Below are 25,524 nucleotides of genomic sequence, written 5' to 3' on the forward strand. Positions count from 1 at the left end.
TTTTTACAATATAAAAGTTAATTAAATAGTCAAATGAAATATAACAAAAATATTTCACTATTTCTTCAATAATTTTAGATATCAAGAAATACGAAAATATTTAACACCATCTTAAAATTCAAACTTTTACCTCTGCAACAATACCGACTTTATTACTATGTCATTTATCCTTCAATTGTTATTAATTTTTTCATCATTTTAACACTGATGATTTTGAAATATGAAAATTTATAAATACTTTCATAGGTAACAGGTTAAGATTTTGGATTACTCTATCATTATTTTTGTTAGTTTCTCTTTTAATTTTATACATATATGCTGGCAATGATTTCATTGGTTTTAAATTAACAATTTCGCGATGCTTAAAAGAAAAACTAAGTCCAAACCTCCAGTTTATCGAAGACTAAGAAATAAATTCTTTCTCGTGCAAATGAATTTCCTTTTTATTGCTGAAGAACAAGAAATCATTCAAAAAACATCTATTATTCACCTCAACAAGAAAAAGAAAAAAAAATTAAAAGCAAACTATTAATAATTTGTATCAGGAATAACTATCAATTTATTTTATTCGTTTTTTAATGAAAAATGAATCGTCTCTCAAAAATGTTCTTTAAACCCTTTCTTAAACTTCAATATATTTCTACTATTAATAAAGATAAATGTGTTGCGTGTTGTTACTCTATAGACCAAACACCGTTTGACCTACAGCAACCAAATTTAGTATATATATATACATATACAGAGTATTCTACAAGGTATACAGCATCTAATATTTAAAAATTTGGATAGAACACGTTAAGACCAATATTTTGATGTATAACATGTGGGGTCCCCGAATATAGCACTATAGTCTAATTTCACGAAGAACGTAGTTACGAATCCGACAGTTTGTATTCCAAATGACGATGCCTACGACGATTTCACAACATGGAAGCTTCCCTAGGTGACCATGGAAATTTGTGGCAACCAATGAGAGGAAAAGCGCGTGTGTAATTAAATTTGCATCTCTTATGCGGCTCTATTCCTTTTTAAAATTCAAATCAATCACCATTGACCGATTTGGATGGTTTAAGGAGGTTCGATTTTGCAGGCACGATGATTAATAAGGTTGAATGTGGCAAAATTGATTTTAATCTGATTTGGTTCAGTGACGAGGTGCACTTCCACCTCCAAGGATATGTTAACAAACAGATCTGGAGGCTCTGGACCAATGAAAATCTTTATCATGCCATAGTTCGGTCACCGCACCCACTTAGACTCACAGTTGGATGTGCGTTATCTGCCGCAGGATCGTTGGGTCAGTTTTTTATTTATTTTATAGAAAGTGTCACCGGTGAAGCTTTTTTTGATATGTTTAAGGACGGTGCCATCCCATTCTTGCATAGACAAAATAGATAAGAGATTCTTGGTTTATATAAGATGGTACTCGACCTCATCGCACTCAGCAAAACTTTGATCTGTTAGTGGAACCTTTTCACGATAGACAAATCGGGTTGGATTCCGTTATGAGAACAGAAAATGCTATAAAATGGCTACTTTACTCGCCGGATCTTAACCCGTGCGACTTTTTTATGGGGACGTCAGAAAGGCACAGTGCATCTCACACAGTCCTCAACATGGGTCGATTTTAGAGGAGCATTTGAAACCGAGATCAAGAAAATTGGAACAGATGTTTTGCAGAAAGCAAATGCGAATTTCTATTCCATACTTCATCATGTCATTTGTTCGAGCGGCCGACATTTCGAAAATCTGTTGTATTGAAAGTTCTCAGTAAACTTTGATTTTCACTTGGTTTCTTCCTCATTTCTTGAAGTTTTCATAACACAAGCTTCACACTTTCATTCGACCATGACGTTATATTCGGGGACCCCACATGTTATGTATCAAAATACTCGTCATGACGTGTTCTATCCGAATACACACACACACACACACACACACACACACACACACACACACACATATATATACACACACAATGGATGAGGCAAATATGCACCTCTGAGTTATTTTTTTAATTTTTAATTAAAATGTTAATTAATTTAAAATACACCTGAATTTTTCCTTTTTTTCTGAAATAATTTCCAAAATTATTATAACACAAAAATAAATTTCACACCATTTCAAAATTTTAAAAATTTTCGTTTCTTGATACTAATTTTTTAAAAAAATATTTCTTTGTATAATATCCATTAATACATTATATTGTTGGCCTGACATTTAAAAAAATTTCATTGTTCCCTGCAATATTTAATCATATTATTTTCTTCATTTGTTCGAAATTAAGCAAGAAGAGTTCCGTTTAATATCTGTGTCGTTTACGAGATAAAAATGCAGTTAGAATATTGCGAACTTTCGAAAATGGATAAGCCAGTTATTTACTTTTTTAATCGCGCTGTGATATGATGGGGCTGATCACTCATACAAACATTCGTGTACGCAATAAACAGAATGTAAGGAAAACAATTAAATCGACACTATTTTAATGTCTAAAAATTTGGCTGAGTCATGGAGATGAAGTTATATCTAAACGCTTTATCTGAAACTAAATATATCCAATATTCCCAACGAGCCAACTAGTCGCCAAAGGCAACTAAATGAAATAAAGAATTGCAGTATTAATATCTCTATTAATAATAAGAATGAAAGTGTATTTCTTTATATATAACCTAAGGTTCTATTCTAAAATTAAACGAACCAAAAATTAAACGTTCTAACCAAAAATAAAACGAAAATCGTTTTCTTCCTTGATAACTTCCGAATAATATGACAGAAGGGAAATAATTTTTACAACATATTAAAATTTTTTTAAATGTCGCTTTTATAATGCCAAACCTTTTACCATATAATTTTATTTACTATTTTGAATTAATTTTAATAAGATATTTTCTATCTATTGACAACAATATACTTTACTGCTGAAGCGAAACTCAAATCGTTCGCATTGTAGCTTCTTATTTTTCACTCTTTTCTTCCCACTTTGAGATCAAGTTATAATTGTATAACTTTTTTTTACATGAAGAATAGGTTTCAATATAAGGCATGTTTTTGTAAATTTCTTGAAATTTTGTTGTATTTAAAAATTATGATTTAAATTCAAATTCAAATGATAGTGAAAAAATTTTAAAGTGCATCCATTATTAAATAATGTTTTTGTAACTCTGATTGATTCTATAAAGATGAAATAAGTGCTGCTCTCCGATCTGTTTGCTTCTATAAAGATGAAATATGGGTTGCTGGTCCCTCTGATTGATTACATAAAGATAAAATAAGGATTGCTCCCCCTTCTCCAGAGCTCGACGAAGATGGTCACGTTAATGGAACGTCAGTCAGGCCCTTTGCATTTACCATTAAACTGAAAACTGCAGTTTAAAACCGCCTACCTCACCGGGGCTATGCGCCCCGATACGGCTCTAATGCTCTCTGTTGGCGCCAATAAGTCAGCAGAACGCTCCGCCAACTAATTTTGTAGCGCCACCAATTGGTGAAATGATATAACTTTTTAGTGTGTGTGTGAATACCACAGAGAGTGTGTGTTGTGAATGTTGAGAATAAAGCAATGGAGATACAGTCCAAGAGTTTGTGTTTCATTTCTATGTGATTGAGTTTTCTACAAACTGAGCTATCGATAGCCAAATATGATCCAGTCCGCCGGAGACGACTATGCATCTATTGTATAGTGATTCATTTGAAATGTGTGATTTATTAGTGAAGATATCGCCGATGATGACGAAATTGGTGCGAAAATACCAAGAATTAGAATTCTGTTGTGGATTACTGGTCTCGAGTGACAGCAGTCCTAGCAAAGAGGTATGGGAAATATTATCCTTTGAGTTATTAACTAATTAATTTCCCATGATGAAGTTAATTTTGTTTTTGATGAGTTTTAATTAATTTCCCAAGATGAAGTTAGTTTTGTTTTTGATGTTATAATTAATTTTCCTAATTAATTTCCCGAAACGAAGTTAATTTTGTTTTAATGAGTATAGTATAAAATTGTGATAATATTATTCTCTTGAATTATTTTGAATTATATATTTAAAATGGCGGGTTTAGCAAAATTAAAGAAAGATGAATTAAAACTCGTTGCCGAAGAGATAGGTTTGGTTGTTGCGGAAGGCTTGAAGAAGAGTGAAATAAAACGTTTCATTGAGGAGAGTGATGTGTTCAAAAATGACAACGAAGTTGTTAAAGATGCTGTAGATCAAATAATAGGGAATAGAAACCAAAAATCCGATCAGGATAGTGAAATAGAACTAGAACGTCTTAGATTAGAAAGAACTAAAGTAGAATTACAATTAGCGCAATTAAGGGCTAATGAATATAGTGCTCAGACTTCCGTTAATGTAGAGTGTAAAAGCGAACCAGAAGAGTCACTGGATAGCTTATTAAAGTCTGTGAGAATATTGTGTATTAAACCACCGAGCAAAGCTCAGAATTGGAGTTTCTTTTTTACTTCGTTAGAGAGAGCACTTAGTACTAAAAAGGTTCCTGAGAAGTTTAAAGCAGAAATTTTATTAAATTTATTAGGAGAAAGAGCTTCTAATATCCTAACTTATATTGCTGAGAAAGATTTAAATAATTATGAAGAAATTAAATCAATTGTACTAACAGAATTGGAGCCAACAGCGCAAGCGGTTTTAGAGAATTTTAGAAATGCTACTAGAGATAACGAAACTCATGTGCAATTCGCGTCACGCTTAATGACGAGTTTTGAATATTATTTAAAATTAAAGGGTGTGTTACAGATTTCGAGACCTTAAAACAATTGATATTTTCGAATAAATTATTCCAAATGCTGGACAAAGAAACAGCAACTCATATTAATAATAGACAAAATCAAAAGTGGTTTACACCTCTCGAGTTGAGAAAAGAATGTGATCTTTATTTTGATTCCAAAGGCAAAACCATTAATGAGACGAGAAGAGGGGAAAATTATAGCAATAAATTTAAACCAGCATCAAAAGTATTTTTCAATGAAATGAAAAATAAAAATTGCGATTTATGTCTAAAGAGCGAGAATCATCCTTTGTATGCTTGTCCTCAATTTAAGAGACTTTCGGTTCTTGAACGCGTAGAGGCAGTGAAAAATAAAAACGCCTGCTTCAGATGTTTATCGCCTAATTGCAGTGTTAAAAAGTGTTCATTCTCACAATAAATTAATACACTTTTCGAAAGAAACAAAAAATGTTTCTTCTTCGAATGCAAAAACCGCTGAAGTCATAAATAATTCGCAATCGGAGGGGAAAATTTCGATCAAGGTTCGGTTTCCCCCAGTGAGTGGAGTCCTTTCGTTGCAACAAATCTAATCGTAAATCAAAATGTAGAGATGTTCGCAATGGCAGGAAGTAAGGTGCCTTTTGGATAACGGCTCACAGTGCTGCCTCATGAGTCAGAATTGTATGCAGAGGCTACAACTCCAAAGTGAAAAATTCTATTCTAAAATGTATTTCCTGCATTAATAATGCCTCGTTGGTAGTTAATCGCAGAGTTACAGCAACTGTGGCTAATAAAAATAAAAGTTTCAAAAGAAATATTTCGATGTTAGTGGTATCAAAAATAACAGATTTAATACCGAATAAGATGACAGATATGCGTGTACATATTCCAGAATCAATTGATCTTGCGGATCCTAATTTTAATATTCCGGGCAAAATCGATATTTTAATTGGCGCTGAATACTTTTATGAAATAATAAAGCCGGGAAAATTAAATGCTAAAAATGAGAATTTGACGTTACAGGACTTTGTATTTGGGTATATTGTAGGAGGTAGCGTTTCGAGTTGAATTAAATTAAATTCTAACTATTGCGGTTTAATATGTGGAACAGAAGAATTATATTCAAACTTAAGAAAATTTTGGGAGATTGAGGAAATAAGTAAGGAATTACCTAAAAGTAAAGAGAATGCTGTTTGTGAGGAGCATTATGCACGAACACATAAAAGAGATGAGACAGGAAAATATACTGTGACGATGCCATTTAAAGAGCACTGGTCGTGTCTAGGGAATACAAGGGATATTGCTCTGAAACGACTCGAATCGCTGTGGACTCGCCTGTCTAGAGACCAAAAATATCTGAAACTGTATTCTGACTTTCTGAAAGAGTATGAGGAGTTAGGCCATATGAGCGACATACCAGATGAAAGTGTTGAACCTGAAGTGACATATTATGTGCCCCATCATGGCATCTATAGGCCTCAAAAAACGACAACTGCGTACCGTGTTTAATGCGTCCACCTTGACTACTAGTGGAAAATCACTGAACTCAATTCAGTATAACGGCGGAGTGTTTCAAGACGATCTATTTACATTGCTAATTAGATTCAGACAGCATATATTTGCATTTACTGCAGATATTCGTCAGATGTATCGTATGATTAATATAGATGACAGTCAAAGAAATCTCCAAAGAATTTTATGGAAAGAGGGAGCTAATGAGCCCGTTAAAACGTATCAGCTGAATACGGTTATCTACGGAACGGTTAGTGCTCTATATCTAGTCATGAGAACACTTAAACAAATTTCCATTGACGAAGGAAAAAACTTTCCAAGTGCTGCATTAGTCTTGTGTCATGACTTTTATATGGACGACGTTTTAAGTGGAGCGAGTACATTGGAAGAGACAAAAACTTTGCAACATCAACTTGTTGGCATTCTTAAAACTGCCCAGATGTCATTACAGAAGTGGTGTGGAAATACTTCTGAGCTTATTCCTGCTACGGAGAAAGAGTATGAGTTCTCATCTACGGATGAAATTAAGACTTTAGAGATTGCCTGGAAGGCTAAAACTGACTGCTTCATCTTTAAAGTAGATTTACAGTATAATGCCCATCCTACCAAAAGGTCGATCTTATCCATTGTCGCCAGACCTTTTGATCCACTTCGGTTATTTGGGCCAGTGATTACGAAGACAAAAATATTCATGCAGCAATACTGGTAGCTCAAGATTGATTGAGGTGAAATGCTTCCCGCGAAAGAAGCTAGTGAATGGCAAGAGTTTGTAACATCTATAACAAACTTAAATGACATGAACATATAAAGATGTATTGTTATTCCAAATGCGGAAGTGAATGAGCTTCATGGATTCTGTGACTCGTCTGAAAAGGCACATGGTGCTGCAGTCAACGCCAGAACAGTCAATTCAGTAGGTGAAGTGAAAGTGAAGCTAATCGCGAGTAAATCTCGTGTGTCGCCAATCAAGCAGGTAATTATACCTCATTTGGAGTTATGCAGTGCCGTTCTACTCACCAAAATGATGCAGAAGGTAATAAATGCATTAAAAATGGATATTACGTCATTATTATATTCGGATTCAACAATCGTGCTTTCATGCATGAGAAATGAGTCACGAGACAAAAACATTTGTTGCAAACAGAGTGGCTATTATTCAAGAATCCACAGAACTGAATCAGTGGCATCATGTTCCTTCCGAACAAAATCCCGCTGACGTCATTTCAAGGGGACTTGATCCAACTAGAATGCAACAAAGTGACTTATGGTGGTTTGGTTCAACCTTTCTCCAAGAACTGTTTTGTGAACTTTCCTGGTGATTGCAACGACATCCACGATCCATTGGACAGTTCTGAGCAGAACATGGACGCTTCTTCTGAGAAACTTTATTTAGCAGAACTCAAAAATTCGTCTAATTGATGTTTTGTTTCAGCTGTGGACTCATCATTTTTAGATGACATACTTAGTGTGTCAAATAAGTTTTATAAAATAATTAAAATCTTAGCCTTTATTTTCAGATTTATTAATAATTTGAAAAGCTCGAGCAAAATGTTAGGTCCTTTAACCACCAAGGAACTGCAGTTGGCCAAGTTAACTTTAGTCAATTTTGTTCAGGTAATTGCCTTTAATTGTGAAATGAAAGCTCTCGAAAAAGGTGAAAATGTTCATAAGAGTCAAGTAAGTTGCTTGAAACCATTTCTAGACCCAAACGGTGTCTTACGTGTTGGAGGAAGATTAAGTAATTCTGATTTGTCATATGATAAAAAGTTTCCCATATTACTTCCAAAGAATCACAAATTCACTTTGTTAGTTATGCAATATATTCATCTTAAATATTTACATGTTGGCGGACAAACATTTTTGTATTTGGTAAGACGGGAGTATTGGCCATTATTTGGCAGAAATACAGCCAGAAAAATTATTCACGAGTGTGTCATTTGTGCTAAAAATAAACCTAGAACTGTAACCCAAATTATGGGAAATCTCCCAACCAATAGAGTTAAACCTAGTTATTCTTTTACTCATGTTGGGATAGACTTTTGTGGACCTTTTTATATTAAATACAAGGGTCAGAGGAAAGTCAATTATCAAAAATGTTATGTGGCTGTTTTCATTTGCTTTTCTACTAAAGCAATCCACTTGGAAATAGTCACTGACTTAACTTCAGAGGCAATGATTGCCACTTTAAAGCGCTTTTTTAGCAGAAGAGGTGTTAGTTCCTCTATCTGTTCTGATAATGCAACAAATTTTAATGGGGCCAATTCAGATTTGAAACGTTTGCAAAATATGATTGGTAGACTCCCAGAGCCACTAGCTAATTACTTAATAACTGAACAAGTGACATGGAAATTTATTCCACCAAGGTCACCTAACTTCGATGGCTTATGGGAGGTGGGTGTTAAATCTTTCAAACACCATTTAAAGAGAGTTGTTGGTAATGCGCGTTTAACAATGGAACAGTTTTTGACTATTGTTATTCAAATTGAAGGTATTCTAAACAGTCGCCCACTGACACCTTTGTCATCAGATCCAAACAATTTTGAAATTTTGACCCCAGGCCATTTTTTAATCGGCCGTACCTGATAGCATATCTGATCCTGATTATTCAGAGAAAAAAGATAACCTTTTATCTCAATGGCAAAGATTGAGCAAAATGGTCCAAACAATTTGGAAAAAATGGCAATTAGATTACGTAAATAATTTGCAAGCCAGACACAAAAGGCAGTTTGAGAATCAAAACATTTCAAAGGATTCTATGGTTCTTTTAAAAGATGATAATCTTCCCCCTTGCCAGTGGACAATGGGAAGAATACAAGATTTAATTTATAGATCAGACGGCAAAGTCAGAGTAGTACTTATAAAAACTCCACAAGGAGTCGCTAAAAGAGCAATTTCAAAGATTTGTTTATTACAATGTGAATAAAATCAATGTATATATAGTGTAATTATTGTATTTAAAATGATATTTAATGTATATTTAAGTTGTTCATAGTACATATTAAAATATCTCATATATTTTCTTTTCAGAAAAGTTTCGTATTCAATGTTCAATTTTATTTTAAAAGTGTAACATTCTTTTGTATTTCGTACTAAGTAATTGTTAAATTTTTGCATTGTCTATTTAAGTAATGTGTTAAATTTTTATTTCTGTAATGTTAAGATTTTGAAATGATATTTCAAGGGGGCGGAATGTTGGCGCCAATAAGTCAGCAGAACGCTCCGCCTACTAATTTTGTAGCGCCACCAAGTGGTGAAATGATATAACTTTTTAGTGTGTGTTGTGAGTGTTGAGAATAAAGCAATGGAGATACAGTCCAAGAGTTTGTGTTTCATTTCTATGTGATTGAGCTTTCTAAAAATTGAGCTATCGTGGGCCAAAACAATAAGGAATATTTAAATTCTTTACATTAGTGATATAAATGGAAGAAAAGAGTTCCAAATTTGCCTATAGGTGATCTTGTATTAGTTAAGGAGGACTAATGGAGATACAGTCCAAGAGTTTGTGTTTCATTTCTATGTGATTGAGCTTTCTAAAAATTGAGCTATCGTGGGCCAAAACAATAAGGAATATTTAAATTCTTTACATTAGTGATATAAATGGAAGAAAAGAGTTCCAAATTTGCCTATAGGTGATCTTGTATTAGTTAAGGAGGACTAATGGAGATACAGTCCAAGAGTTTGTGTTTCATTTCTATGTGATTGAGCTTTCTAAAAATTGAGCTATCGTGGGCCAAAACAATAAGGAATATTTAAATTCTTTACATTAGTGATATAAATGGAAGAAAAGAGTTCCAAATTTGCCTATAGGTGATCTTGTATTAGTTAAGGAGGACTAATGGAGATACAGTCCAAGAGTTTGTGTTTCATTTCTATGTGATTGAGCTTTCTAAAAATTGAGCTATCGTGGGCCAAAACAATAAGGAATATTTAAATTCTTTACATTAGTGATATAAATGGAAGAAAAGAGTTCCAAATTTGCCTATAGGTGATCTTGTATTAGTTAATGAGGACTAATGGAGATACAGTCCAAGAGTTTGTGTTTCATTTCTATGTGATTGAGCTTTCTAAAAATTGAGCTATCGTGGGCCAAAACAATAAGGAATATTTAAATTCTTTACATTAGTGATATAAATGGAAGAAAAGAGTTCCAAATTTGCCTATAGGTGATCTTGTATTAGTTAAGGAGGACTAATGGAGATACAGTCCAAGAGTTTGTGTTTCATTTCTATGTGATTGAGCTTTCTAAAAATTGAGCTATCGTGGGCCAAAACAATAAGGAATATTTAAATTCTTTACATTAGTGATATAAATGGAAGAAAAGAGTTCCAAATTTGCCTATAGGTGATCTTGTATTAGTTAAGGAGGACTAATGGAGATACAGTCCAAGAGTTTGTGTTTCATTTCTATGTGATTGAGCTTTCTAAAAATTGAGCTATCGTGGGCCAAAACAATAAGGAATATTTAAATTCTTTACATTAGTGATATAAATGGAAGAAAAGAGTTCCAAATTTGCCTATAGGTGATCTTGTATTAGTTAAGGAGGACTAATGGAGATACAGTCCAAGAGTTTGTGTTTCATTTCTATGTGATTGAGCTTTCTAAAAATTGAGCTATCGTGGGCCAAAACAATAAGGAATATTTAAATTCTTTACATTAGTGATATAAATGGAAGAAAAGAGTTCCAAATTTGCCTATAGGTGATCTTGTATTAGTTAAGGAGGACTAATGGAGATACAGTCCAAGAGTTTGTGTTTCATTTCTATGTGATTGAGCTTTCTAAAAATTGAGCTATCGTGGGCCAAAACAATAAGGAATATTTAAATTCTTTACATTAGTGATATAAATGGAAGAAAAGAGTTCCAAATTTGCCTATAGGTGATCTTGTATTAGTTAAGGAGGACTAATGGAGATACAGTCCAAGAGTTTGTGTGTCATTTATATGTGATTGAGCTTTCTAAAAATTGAGCTATCGTGGGCCAAAACAATAAGGAATATTTAAATTCTTTACATTAGTGATATAAATGGAAGAAAAGAGTTCCAAATTTGCCTATAGGTGATCTTGTATTAGTTAATGAGGACTAATGGAGATACAGTCCAAGAGTTTGTGTTTCATTTATATGTGATTGAGCTTTCTAAAAATTGAGCTATCGTGGGCCAAAACAATAAGGAATATTTAAATTCTTTACATTAGTGATATAAATGGAAGAAAAGAGTTCCAAATTTGCCTATAGGTGATCTTGTATTAGTTAAGGAGGACTAATGGAGATACAGTCCAAGAGTTTGTGTTTCATTTATATGTGATTGAGCTTTCTAAAAATTGAGCTATCGTGGGCCAAAACAATAAGGAATATTTAAATTCTTTACATTAGTGATATAAATGGAAGAAAAGAGTTCCAAATTTGCCTATAGGTGATCTTGTATTAGTTAAGGAGGACTAATGGAGATACAGTCCAAGAGTTTGTGTTTCATTTATATGTGATTGAGCTTTCTAAAAATTGAGCTATCGTGGGCCAAAACAATAAGGAATATTTAAATTATTTACATTAGTGATATAAATGGAAGAAAAGAGTTCCAAATTTGCCTATAGGTGATCTTGTATTAGTTAAGGAGGACTAATTGAGATACAGTCCAAGAGTTTGTGTTTCATTTCTATGTGATTGAGCTTTCTAAAAATTGAGCTATCGTGGGCCAAAACAATAAGGAATATTTAAATTCTTTACATTAGTGATATAAATGGAAGAAAAGAGTTCCAAATTTGCCTATAGGTGATCTTGTATTAGTTAAGGAGGACTAATGGAGATACAGTCCAAGAGTTTGTGTTTCATTTCTATGTGATTGAGCTTTCTAAAAATTGAGCTATCGTGGGCCAAAACAATAAGGAATATTTAAATTCTTTACATTAGTGATATAAATGGAAGAAAAGAGTTCCAAATTTGCCTATAGGTGATCTTGTATTAGTTAAGGAGGACTAATGGAGATACAGTCCAAGAGTTTGTGTTTCATTTCTATGTGATTGAGCTTTCTAAAAATTGAGCTATCGTGGGCCAAAACAATAAGGAATATTTAAATTCTTTACATTAGTGATATAAATGGAAGAAAAGAGTTCCAAATTTGCCTATAGGTGATCTTGTATTAGTTAAGGAGGACTAATGGAGATACAGTCCAAGAGTTTGTGTTTCATTTCTATGTGATTGAGTTTTCTAAAAACTGTGCTATCGAGGGCCAAATCACTCTCTCTTCTGATATAATTGATTTTACAGAAATAAGGGAAATGCAAAACACAATGAACAAAACCGTTTAAGACTTTTGAAATAATATATTATATATCTATCAATATTTGAAGTTTAAAAATACTTTGATGAGGAATCTATTGAAATTTTTAGTAATTATTCATCCCCCAAATCAACCGATAAGTAACGGCGGCTATAATAAATATTAATAGCTTGTGTTGAAAGATATTGATCAAGATATAATTGCATGACATTTTTTTTCGTGAAGAGTAGATTTCAGTATAAGGCATGCTTTTAGTAAATATCTTAATATTTTGTTGTATGCTAAATTTATATGTTGAAAAATTATAATATAAATTCAAATTCAAGTAATGGTGTCAAAAAATTTAAAGAGCATCGATTTTTGAACACTGTTGTTTTACCTCTAATTGATTGTATAAAGAATAAATAATGTTTGCTCACCCCTTTGATTGATTCTATAAAACGGAAATAAGGTTTCCTAACCTCTGATAGATTGCATAAAGATGAAATAAGGGTTACTTTCCCCTCTGATATAGTTTATTTTGCAGAAATAAAGGAAATGTAATGAACAAAGCCGTTTAAGGCTTTTGAAGCCACTTATTCAATGAATCAACTGATCTCCAAAGATGGCTGATAATAAAAAATAATATCTTGTGGTGAAGCACAATTGCCATCCGATTAAAGAAAAACATTTAATTTAATCGATATTCTAACTTTAGTTTGGTTTGAGATAAGAAAACGTTTCAGAGTATAAAAAGATTTTGTATATTAACGTGTTTTAAGTGAAAACAGTTTTTAATTTAAAAATATTATGTATGAAAGGATTTTAAACCAAGCAACGCCTTCTATATCAACTAGTGGTTATTGAAAATATTTTAGAATAATATCAAACATTAAGATCAAATTTTGTATCTTTACAATATTGATTGTTAGGTAAGAAAGTGGACGCTTTATTTGAAGTAAAAGTGTACATCGCATAGTAGCATATTTTCTAAATCTAATTTCATATATCAGTCATAATCTAGAGTTGCCATATGTCAGGTACACATAAGACAATTAGTATGTTTCACCAATCAGTTGCTATTTGCTCCTTTTTCATTTTAAATCTGAGATTAATGGCCTCAGTTTAGAGGTAACACTGATGTTCTATTCGAAAATTCTATAAGTCACTGCGACCTGGTGGCAAGATCTCGGCTTCCGACTCAGGGCGTGTTAGGTTCGAGATCCGATTCCGCCTAAGAACTGTCGTGTAAGTGGGTCTGGAGCACGTTAAATCCTTCGGGGCCAAACGTTCTCTCACTGGTGGGGTGTGGAAGTTTGGAGTGGAGGATGCTAGCTCAAGTGTAGTCTTCGTCATCTGACCACAGTTCAAAATTGCGAGGTTCGCTACAAAATAGCACCTAGTGTTACTTTAAAACGGGATGTTAATATAACTAAACTAAACTAATAATCAAGCAATCCGTATATCTAGAGATGGCAGCAGAAATTTAAAACAGGAGGGTAAAGCTCAGTTCTTCTAATAATTAATTTTCTATTTAAATCAAAGTACTTAAGGATTAATTAAATAAAACGTTTGATTTCTTAAAAGTGAAGAAGCTTTCACAAAACGTAATTCTACGAAAAGAAGGAATGTGTAAAACACTGTTAATTCAAAATATGAAAAAAAATCCTATATATATTTCTTATAAACTCTTCCCAATTCAAAAAGGAAGAAAAAAAATCAATATTATTTGACAGCAGTACCTTAAAGAATATTAGAGCTTCCATCATCTCAAGCTGTGGAATTTATGATGAAATAATTTCCCACTGATTCTTCTTTTTCTTCACTCCCACTTATTCGATTTCCCTTTCTATACTAAAGCACGCAAATCTCCAAAGTGAGACTGAAAATAAAAATCTGAGTACTCGTGGCATTAGCAGTCTTGTCCAGGATCCACAATTTAATTTAGAATAATGCGAGGAGCATAGCAAATTTATTTTAGAATATGAGAGAATGTTTCGGAGAAAACATTCCCATTGGTTTTTATCAGAGTAAAATGAACTCATACTTACACCACTCAGTTCATATTTTATCTATCTCTTAAATACCCCGTATCTAGCGTTCCACTATTATGGCTAACCTAGCAATAACAATCAATCTTAAGCCAATAGCTTCCTCTAACTTTTCCACATCTTGTTGATCAAATAATAATTAATATCATCTGGTTTTGTAAAATCAATACTTAATATCTTATAGTTCAAGGAAACTTTATATTTTTTAGGTTTAAAACTTCCCTGACTGACGTAAAGGAAATAAATTCAACGAAACATGGAATTATTAGCTACACCCAAGGTCTAACCATTTAAGCCTATATCATTATAGAAAATCAAGTAGAATGATAAAAAAGAAAATGTTGAATTGTGTCTTCAAAATTACGAAATTTCCTTAATTCCTAAGTCAATAAAAAAAATACATGCTGCAACTCAGTCAGGTTTTTTTTTCTCCCGGTCAATAGAATTGACTTGCTCAGTTTCAAAAATGTCTCAGGTTCCTCTTGTACAATACGCCTGGAGGCTTATTTATTTCCCAGCAGCGGCTTTATTTTTTTCATCAGCTGCTCTAATATCAATAATTGTTGATTTAATTAAAAAGCTAATTTTGAAAAATAAAGTCCTACCTCACGGTAGAGCTGTCTTCGTTACAGGTAAGTTGATTAGAATTCTTTGAAGAACACGGTTATTGATTATAAATATAATCAATAACTGATTATAAAAGTGACAGTTTAATATAAAACATAAAATCAATAGTTGATTATAAAAGTGGCCAGAGAAAATTACCACTAACGATTTTTATGAATATTATAATTTAAATGTGTTTATTTTATGATAAAAAACATTATTGAAAAGAAAGTAGTTTTGATGCGTTTAAAGTAATCATAATTTTAGGTAGCGCTTTAGCCTTGAAGTCTATAAAAGTTATTTATAATTAGTTTAATTCTGCTGTAATAATTTTCCAGTTATTTAAAAAAAATCTCATAATTTACAACTCTTGATCTATTCTATAATTCAGTTGAGTTCTGCAGCAATAATTTTCCAACTCTTTGGAAAAAATATTTCATAATTTCCAACTCCCGATCAGTTCTATAATGTAGTTTAGTTCTGCTGCAATAATTTTCCAATTATTTGGAAAAAACCTCATAATTTATAACTCACGATCAGTTCTATAATTTAGTTTAAATTCTATTACAATAATTCTTCCCATTATTTGGAAAAAAAATCTCATAATTTCAAACACCCGATCAATTCTATAATTTAGTTCAGTTCTTCTGCAATAATTTTCCAATTATTTGGAAAAAAAATCTCATAATTTCTAACTTCCGATCAATTCTATAATTTAGTTTAGTTCTACTTGCAATAATTTCTCAATTATTTGGAAAAAAATTTTCATAATTTCCAACTCACGATCAGTGACCTAATTTAGTTTAGTTCCTCTGCAATAATTTTCCAATTGTTTGGAATATTATTAACTAATGATATATATTGAATTAGAATAGAGACTTTAATAATCGCATTTTTGAAGAACTCGCAGATATTTATTTCAATATGTTTCGAAATTATATGAATATTATTAACTAATGATATAAGCATTATTTTTAATTTCTTAAAATTTTTTATTAATTTTAAAAAGTTAAATGTATTTTGTCGCAAAACTTTAATTGTGTTTTAATCAAATTTAAGTAATTTTTCATTGTTATTACAAATATATTTTCTTAATTTTTTTCTTAGTTAAGAAATGTTGGCATATTTTCTTTTTCCTCATGAATTAGTAGCTTTTTTAAAGAGAGTAAGATGTTTCAGTGTTTGTGCCAATACGGTAAGATATAACTTCAAAAGTAAACTAGGCTGATGAATCTTTATAGTCTTCGCTATTATAAACTCTGTAGCTCATTCTCTATGTAATTGGACTAAAAAATATATCGGTTTTTAAGTCAGTAATATATGTCTGTTTGTTTTTTATTCTATTAAACTACATTAATGTGCGGAACGTCCTTATTTAAATCGTAATCAATCTATTACAAAATAATAAATAATAAAATAATAATTCCAAATACCCCCAATATATTATGAAAATTCTACAAATTTTCAATATTGCACAAACTGCTGGCGATTCCACTGAATGGATTTAATTATTATCTTCATGTACATTTATAATCGTTTTTCGATTCAATAATCAAGTTAAAGGTTTTCAATAACTAAAAGAAAACTGTCGCCTGGGATTAAAAGCTATAAAGAAACGAAATAATGAAAGATTTTCTAGCATAGTCTATACCCGATTTATCTATATTTAAAATTTAAAGATGTCCTGATATTGGAGCAATTTAGGGAGAGCACACATCAAAGACTTTAATGAAACTCTTAGCACTCAATAACCATTGTTAACCAGCTATTTTCTAAAAATGACTATTGTATGAAACATTATTCCTTTACTTTAAGCATTAATTCCTTTCAAAGACAGCAAGACAACACCAACATTGATTGATCATTCAAACTAAGTGAGAATCTACTTACTTATTCGGCGATTTCTCATACCACAATCAATTAGGTAGTAATTTCAGACGAAGATATTTTACGGTAATTACCCAAAGAGTGTATTGAAACTGAAATATTATACATGAAAAGCTACTCCAGTGCGATTCATTCCAAGAGCGTCAGCACTCCTGCAGAGTCCCATTGGCCATTGATCGCTAAGGAAAAATCCCTACAGTTGGAGGTATGTATCGTCATTGGCAGAGGGATATCTGTACCCAAACTATTTTTGTACTAATTAGGGTGGAGAGAACCAACCACTATACTGGAAGAATCTCATCTCGATATATGAAATGCCCCCTGGGGGGAAGATAATATGCTTGATTAGGAAAGCGAAGCTCTTTCACAAAAATTACAGAAAATATGAAGTGTACAGTAAAAACTCAGTCAAGATAGTCCCAAATAACCGCAGCTTAAGAAAATAAGAAGACAAGCGGACAGAAAATTACCAATTCGAAAACTGTAAAAGCTAGAGAGTGTCCTCTACGAATACTAATCGAAAGAGATATTCCCTCGTGTGAACCTCTTCACAGATATATATATCCCTTCGACAGGACCTGGTGACACGTGGAATTCTCCAGAAGAATTCTCAGATCTCAGTTCCTAATGGAGCCATCATTCTTGATTTTCCAGAGCCTTAATATTTGTCATTAAGGTCACGAATCAATGATCTTGCATCTATGAAGTATTTCTGAAAACTATCATTAAAATTACAAGATTTAGTAAATCAAAGAAACTGTATTACAGATGTGTATTACTGTGTAACGTATCTTTTTGGTCGTTTTAGGTTGCGACTCTGGATTCGGAAACGCACTTGCCAAACGTCTAGATTCGAAGGGATTTCACGTATTCGCAACATGTTTATTCCCCACCGGTCCTGGGGCTACAGAACTGAAAGCAAGTTGCTCTAATCGTCTGCATGTGTTGTACATGGACGTTACAAAAGACGAGAGCGTGGAAAAAGCTTTGGAATACGTGAAAGCATATCTTGGGTCCTCCGGTAAGAGGCGTTTGAAACTTGCAGTAAAACTATAGTAAAATAGAATTTGTTATTATTAAATTCTTACAGCATAATTTATTCGTTAAAAATTTGCATGAAATGACCATTTATTTTTTGATAATGTTGTTAATAAAATAATGTTATTTTATAATTCATATTCAGTATCATATTATTGACTTAGATAGAACTGAAGTTCATAGTAAAATGTCAAAAAAAAGGCATACACTTTTAAATATTCAGAATAAAAAAAAAACAATTATACATAATCGTCTTCAATCATATGGTAACTTTGAAAGCATCTTGGTGGGTACAAAGAAATTTTGCTCTATTCATCCTACCAGGGAGTGAAATTTTTAATTTTATTTTTGTAGCTGTTTAGAAGCCTGTATTATGTTTTATTTTCTTATTTTTGCGGATTACAGTCTTATGAGCTCTAACCATTTGGAACTTTAGAGTCCGTTTCATCCTTATTGCCTTCTCATATACTAAATATTGAAATCTCGAAAGAAATTTGACTTCATGATCTCAACGAATCTGCAATTGCAAGCTTCCTTGAATCTGAAAAATACTTTTTTGGAATAACACGAAATTGCCTTGAATGAGCACGTAAACGCAAAAGCATTTTAACTTAGGTGGATGGAATTTGGTGTATAGTATTTGCTTCAAATTTATAGGTTTTTATCAAATTTTGAACGAAATAGACTCAAAGGACATATGTGCGTCTGTTCAAATGTAAGATGCACATGTTTAACAGGTATTTACCTATCAACATCGAAACTAAATCCGTTCATGGTTTATCGTCTGTCGGCTGTAGCTTCACAAGCATTTCAACGAGATAATTTAAAAATGCATTGAATTAAATAAATGAAATTTGATACTTGATCTTACGACTACAATTGTATTTCTGAGTCAAATTTTGGTTTATATCAATCGAGAAAAGGCATGAGACAATCTTTTTTTCTTGTATTTGAACATTAAACGCATGTAAGACAAAAATAAAATAATCACACATCGCTCACTAATAGATGGTTTTGTCACATTCGCTAATGGCATGTTCTAAACGCTTAAGTTTTGGACACCAGTGTATTAAGAAAACAATATAGTGCAAGAATGTTTAAACATTCATTCTAAAATCGCAATTTTGGCATGCTAGTTGTGTTTAATTTGTAGACTGCGTTTCCAGCAACTTTCATTTCTTTTAAAGAACTTGATCAACTCGTTGAAGAAGAACTTCTTTTGTGATATATTCGTCCCCTTTCATTAAGAGCGCGAGTTAGAGCCCGAATGATTTTCATATCTTCCCTGTATTGAAGAATCGACTAGAAAGTCAAAGCTATCATTCGAATGAGGATTTTCAAACGAATGTTACGATTCAATTCACAACACTATTCTTTATAAAGGGGGGATCAGCCCTTTGCACTCGGAAAAGTAATTCGAAGCATGATTCACTTAATACAATGGCTTGTTTATTTCTTTAATATATATATATATATATATATATATATATATATATATATATATATATATATATATATATATATATATATATATATATATATATATATATATATATATATATATATATATATATATATATATATATATATAAAATATTGTTTTAATTGTTTTAAATTGAATTTCCCAGAAAAATTAATCTCCGTCTTTTTAGCATTCCGTTGGTATTTTTTGCAATAAAAAATTAAACAAATATATATATATATATATATACACTGGTGGACAAAATTAAGAGATGGAAGACATTTTCCGAAATATCTCAAAAAATAATGAATGTAAATAAAAAAAATTTGGTATGGATATAGCTTATACCATGATAATAAAGTATGCAAAACAAAAATGAAAGTGCCATTCACTGGCAGGACCTATTGCCAATAAATCCAATGTAGTCTGAACTTAAGGATAAAAGATGACAATAAAAGTGAGGCTTGTACAGTGTGTGTTGCCTCTAGTATGGTGTATGGTCACCCCTGACAGACAGACAGCATGCACAACGAGTATGCATGCTGTTAATAAGGGAGTTAAGGAGGGGTTGTGGAAGACCCTCCCATTCTTCCACCAGAGCAATTTTTAACTCTAAAATGGTTCTGAGGGGAGGTTGGCGCATCGCAATAGTTCTCCCTAGAGCATCCCAAGCATGTTCAATAGGATTCAGGTAAGAGGATTTGGCTGACCAATCCATTCGTTGAATGTCCTCGCTTTCCAGATACTCATCAACCATGAGAGCCTTATGTGGTCGCGCATTGTCGTCCATAAAAATGAACTCAGGGCCAACAGCGCCCCTGAAAAGGCTCACATAGGGCTCTAGAACCTCCTGCCTGTACCTCTGGGCATTCACAGAACCATTGTCAAACACATGGAGCGGTGTGCGGGTATCTTGCATGATCCCTGCCCAAACCATGAGTCATCCACCAGCATAATGGTCCCTTTCGATAATGTTGCTGGGATGGTATCGGGTTCCAGGTTCCCTCCATATCAATAACCGTCCAGAATCAGGTTGTAGACTGAATCTGGACTCATCGGTGAAGAGAACATTAGCCCATTGAAGCTGTGTCCAATTCTGATGTTATCTGCACCATTCTGCACGCGCTCTTTTGTGGGCAGGAGTGAGTGGAATGCAAATAGCGGGCTTCCTGGCATACAGCCCTCTTTCATGGAGTCTTCTGGAAACTGTCCTACTCGAAATTGATGTTCCTGTAGCAGCCGCGAGGTCCCTAGACAATTGAGTGGCTGTAGCCGTCCTCTGGCGCTTAGCTGAAACGAACAAATACCGGTCTTCATTGCCCTTTGTAGCCCTCGGCCGACCTTGTTCTGGTCGTCTACATACTGTCCCACTAGTTTTAAATTGACTCCACAAATTGGAAATGACGCTTGGTGTTATATCCAATTTTCTAGCAATTTTATACCTCCTGCTGGCTTAGCAACGCCCACAAGAATACGTAAACTTATTTCAGGGCCAATAGCGCTACAGTGACCATATATGGCAATCAACTGTCCAGGTTTTGTGCGGTATTTTTAGAGAAATGTGCGAAAATGCTTTCCATCTCTTAATTTTGTCCACCAGTGTATATATATATATATATATATATATATATATATATATATATATAATTGTTATAATTTTAATTTTAAAATAAATATATATATGTAATTGTTATAATTTTAATTTTGCCGAAGAATTAATCTTCGTCTTTTTACTATTCCATCGGTATTTTTAACAATCAAAATTAAACAAATAAAAAGTCAAAATGATTCACCGTCTTAAACGGTGAGTGAGAGGCTCTCTTCTCTTAATACCTGGTCATTTAATTCCCGAATACCCGAATCTTCATTTGTTTTCTTACTACTATTGCCTTTTTTTTATAGTCCATTCGGAGCTCGAAAAGAATGGCTCTCGTATTTCATAAAAATACTGTTTTAGTTATTGTATTCATAATTAAATATATAATTAAATACATTTTCTTTGCTCCATTTATCATTGCTATGATAAAAATTTCATTTTTAAATCTAAAATTAAAATAAAGAATCTAATTATTGTCATGCTACAATTTTTCGGATTTAAACTTAGAATTATTGTTAAATTTTTTATAACACTTCTATGAAAAAAAAAGGATATACTAGATGAAGGAGCTAACACACAGTTTATCATTTACTTTTCGTTTTCATTGATACAGAATTATGGGCCATTGTCAACAATGCCGGAATTTTCAAAGGATTTTCTATGGAGATGTCTACGCTGGACGATTTTAAAGATGTGTTCGATGTCAACCTGATGGGGGTGGTGAGAGTCACCAAAGCATTTCTCCCCCTTCTCAAGAAATCAAAGGGAAGGATTGTGAACGTTACGAGCCTTGGCGGTGAGTAGCAGAGTCGATTCATGTGGTGAGTAATTGAATCTAATCACTAAATGCGCAAAAATATACAGTACTGAAATGAAAAGGTGAACAAAAATACATTATTGTCATCTGCGAGTTTATTTTTCCCCAAAAGAAATTAACATACATACACCCACACTATTAGAGTGTTGATTTACCACGGTATGCTGCTTCTGTAAAGGCGGGAAATAATGCTCAACTATAAATACTTTTTCCCTCGCCGAAAGACCCATTTCCAACAACAGCTGTACAACACAACTTCCTTTTCTCTACTGCGACGTGTACCGAACAACGATTTATTTAATATCGTTTATATCAATTGTCTTTATTTTTTACTTTGCTTGAGTAAGTGAACCTCAATTAATTGTTTTTAAAATTAAAAATACATTTATTAATTTCATTTAATACATATACATACGTACGTTTGTGAGTGCGTGCGTGTGTCAATGTATTGATGAGTATTATTAGAAACAGGCTCAAAGAACACAATCTAAAATAGATTTAAAAAAATGTATTTGCTAAGTTTCATAATTTATTATTTTATTACACGTAACAATTAAATGAAGGCTTGAAAATGTTTTATTGAACAATGGCTTTTCTCTTTCATAATTTAACGGCGGAAGGCTGGAAAACAACATATTTTTCTACGTAAAAAAGCTGTGTAGAATATAACAAAAGCATATGCTAATTCCAAATTCGCCCGTTCACATTTATGTAAAAATAAGCTCAGAAGTCAATCCAGGTGATCACATGAATCAATTCTTTACAACTTACATTGAACGTAATAAGCAGCTACATTAGTAAATTAGTTATAAATTATAATAGAATAAACTGTAACGATAAACATTAAGTAAATTGTAAAGACCGTAATCATAGGTCTACGCAAAATGTTCTCGCATACTCTGTAATAAAGCCATTACCCCAGAGAACGCTTTGCATGTGCAATTGTTATTAAATATTAACCTTTGGCTCGAATCTAGCATTTTTACAGAATTTTTCCTGTGGTCCTTAGCTGGTGATATGGCGATGAATCCCTTGCAAGCGGTTAAAAGTAACTTTAAATGTGCGTTTTAGAACGTTCTTCCCAAACGAATTGAAACAAAAATTTGAAACAGACAAAATTCCATACCAAATTTGATATATTTCAGATATGGCGTTTATATGTTTCTGGAAGTACAGACCGACAGACGGTCAACTCTTTGTGGAATTTGGTGCAAAATTTGATAGGTGTCTACACTATTGATAGGTGTCTATGTTAACTCACATTCTAACAACCAGATAGATAAACTTCCTCTGAATAGACTTTTTTTCATATTTTATAGAAATTTACGAATTTAATGTACAGACCGCATACCAAATTTCATATGTATACTTCAACGTGCTTTTGATTTATCTTTGTCACAGACAAATAGACAGACATTTTCTAAAAATGTGTTTTTTTGGACTTACGGAGTTCTTAAACGCGGAGATTCGTCAAATCCTGAAGTTTGATTTTTCACCCCTATTACAAAACTTTCTTTTTGTATCGTTCGTATACGAGAAAGTAAAAAGAAGTGAAAGTGTGCTAAAGTGTGCTTTTTGCTCTCTACAAATCGGGCGCACTCTATAGGCAAACAATAAAATCTAATCCTAGCAAGATTTAAAAGCAAAGTTTGTCTTCTAGATTTAACTGTTAGTCGTATGTATGAATAATAAATCGTGTTGGTATAACCCCCAAAGAACTTCTTTAAAAATTACAATCAAACCTGCTTTCATACAGGGGATAAGAACCTGAAAAATGGAAGTGCATAAAAATATTTTGCAAGTTTATAAGTATTTCTATAAAACATTTTCACATTCTACATTTTTACAACCCTTTTATAAAAAATTTATGACATAAATAGAAATCTCATATCAAATGTCCCACATAAATAATAACAGAAAATTTCATGATTTACTATAAATTAGTTTTTCAAAAAAGCCAAAAAATGATCTTACACGTAGGAAACTTTTTTGATGATTTATTTGATTATAAATTAAACAGTACATGCACGAAAATTTTAAAATGAACGTATAAAAATTGTTCTTTGCGCATTTGTAATAAAAGTAGGGATGCAATGTCAATACATCTTTTGTAACGTGATGGTATAATATACGGTGTGCCATTTTTTATTTTCTTTTTAAGTTCCATTTTGAATTACTTTTCATTCATATTATGCATTTTGATGGACTTTTCATTTTCTCCTATACGTAGTAGGGAAAAAAGTGTTATAATAATAAAATTTGATCTCGTGATTTTGACGACTTTCCATATATTAGACCCTCCTGATTTCGAAAAACCCATTTTTAAGAAAATGTTCGTCTATCTGTGACAAAGATAACTCAAAAACGCTTTGAGACAGACGTATGGAATTTGCTATTCGGATTTTACATCAAATTTGTAAATTACTATTAAATTCTGTGTAAAATCTGTTCAGAGGAAGTCTATCTGTCCATCTATTCTTAAATAACTTAACATAATAATTAGAAAATGAAGAGAGCTGGATAGATAAAGTTTGATACACAGATTTAACGTCTATTGTGTTGACTACAGTCAAATTTTGACCAAATCCAATCACCAGTTGACTGTCGATCTGTATTTTCAGAAACGAGTAAACGAGACAACTGAAAAACGCTATGACTGAAATATACCAAATTTGGTATGGGATTTTGAGACTTCAAGTTCAGATTTGTGTCAAATTCTTGCTTCATTCTATTGAGAAAAACTTGTCTAAAATACAAATTCTGGTTTTGGATACTATTAGCTACATGCCAAGGATAACACGATATATTCAATAAAAATGCTAAAATCACGCCAAAAGTTCGCATTTCGTAGCTATTACACGCCAGTGTAATGTAAGACGTTCTCTTGCATGGCAAGTTTATTAGAGAAGGTTTGGGGAAATTACTGTCGTTGGAATTTGGGAATTGTAAATAAATCGTATAAAAATGTATAATCATAGAAAATCATATAAAGAATTAGAGAATAAAAATGGCTTGACTGTATTTCGAATGCATGAAGTGTATCGCATTTGAAAGATCAGTTTAGAAATATTAAAACCAATTGTTTCTTAATGAAGTACGTGTTATGTATTTTTCGAGAATTTTATGAATAGAACACTATTTTGATTTCCCTCAAATTCACCATGAATTTTAAGTAAACATTTACTGTTTTTGTTGTCGCATATGTACCAGGCATGGTTTTACAGTGCTTTTTCCTTTTTCAGGAAAAATTCCTTTCCCTTTTTTAGCAGCCTACTCATCTAGTAAATATGCTGCGGTTGGTCTCACGGACTGTTTGAGGCATGAAGTCGGTATGCAAGGGATTACTGTGGTGTCCATTGAACCAGAATTTTTTTAGTAAGTGGAAGCACCAATTTCTTCACAAGTTTTCACCATTTTAATTAAAAAAACGACTATATGAATCAAAGTCAAACATTGAAATTAAAAAACATTGAAATAATATCTGTTTATTCAGGTTGCTTAAAATTGACGCATTATGTAAATGGGGGAGATGGTGACTTATTTTAAAAGTAATTCACTAACTACACGATGTCTAAGATTAAAT

General features: G+C 32.4%; 2 protein-coding genes across 2 annotated transcripts in view; both read left to right on the plus strand.

The window, feature by feature from the left end:
- The first annotated feature begins 7,779 nt into the window (after nt 1-7,779).
- On the plus strand, nt 7,780-8,814 carry LOC129965697 (uncharacterized). Its single transcript, XM_056079806.1, has one exon. The coding sequence runs from the start codon at nt 7,780-7,782 to the stop codon at nt 8,812-8,814; it is 1,035 nt and encodes a 344-aa protein (XP_055935781.1).
- A 6,136-nt stretch (nt 8,815-14,950) lies between these two features.
- Nucleotides 14,951-25,524, plus strand: part of LOC129966108 (dehydrogenase/reductase SDR family member 9-like) — a 30,998-nt gene continuing 20,424 nt past the window's right edge. Inside the window, exons 1-4 of the mRNA XM_056080488.1 lie at nt 14,951-15,166; nt 17,836-18,048; nt 21,738-21,920; nt 25,184-25,316. Of these exons, the coding sequence (XP_055936463.1) occupies nt 15,001-15,166; nt 17,836-18,048; nt 21,738-21,920; nt 25,184-25,316 (695 nt within the window). The 5' untranslated portion in view covers nt 14,951-15,000. The remainder of the gene's footprint in view (nt 15,167-17,835; nt 18,049-21,737; nt 21,921-25,183; nt 25,317-25,524) is intronic.

The sequence above is a fragment of the Argiope bruennichi genome, chromosome 4, assembly GCF_947563725.1.
Source record: "Argiope bruennichi chromosome 4, qqArgBrue1.1, whole genome shotgun sequence".
Taxonomy (NCBI): domain Eukaryota; kingdom Metazoa; phylum Arthropoda; class Arachnida; order Araneae; family Araneidae; genus Argiope; species Argiope bruennichi.

Excerpts from the sequence above, each read along its gene's own strand:
- LOC129965697 (XM_056079806.1), top strand. The coding sequence starts at position 7,780 with ATGTTAGGTCCTTTAACCACCAAGGAACTGCAGTTGGCCAAGTTAACT.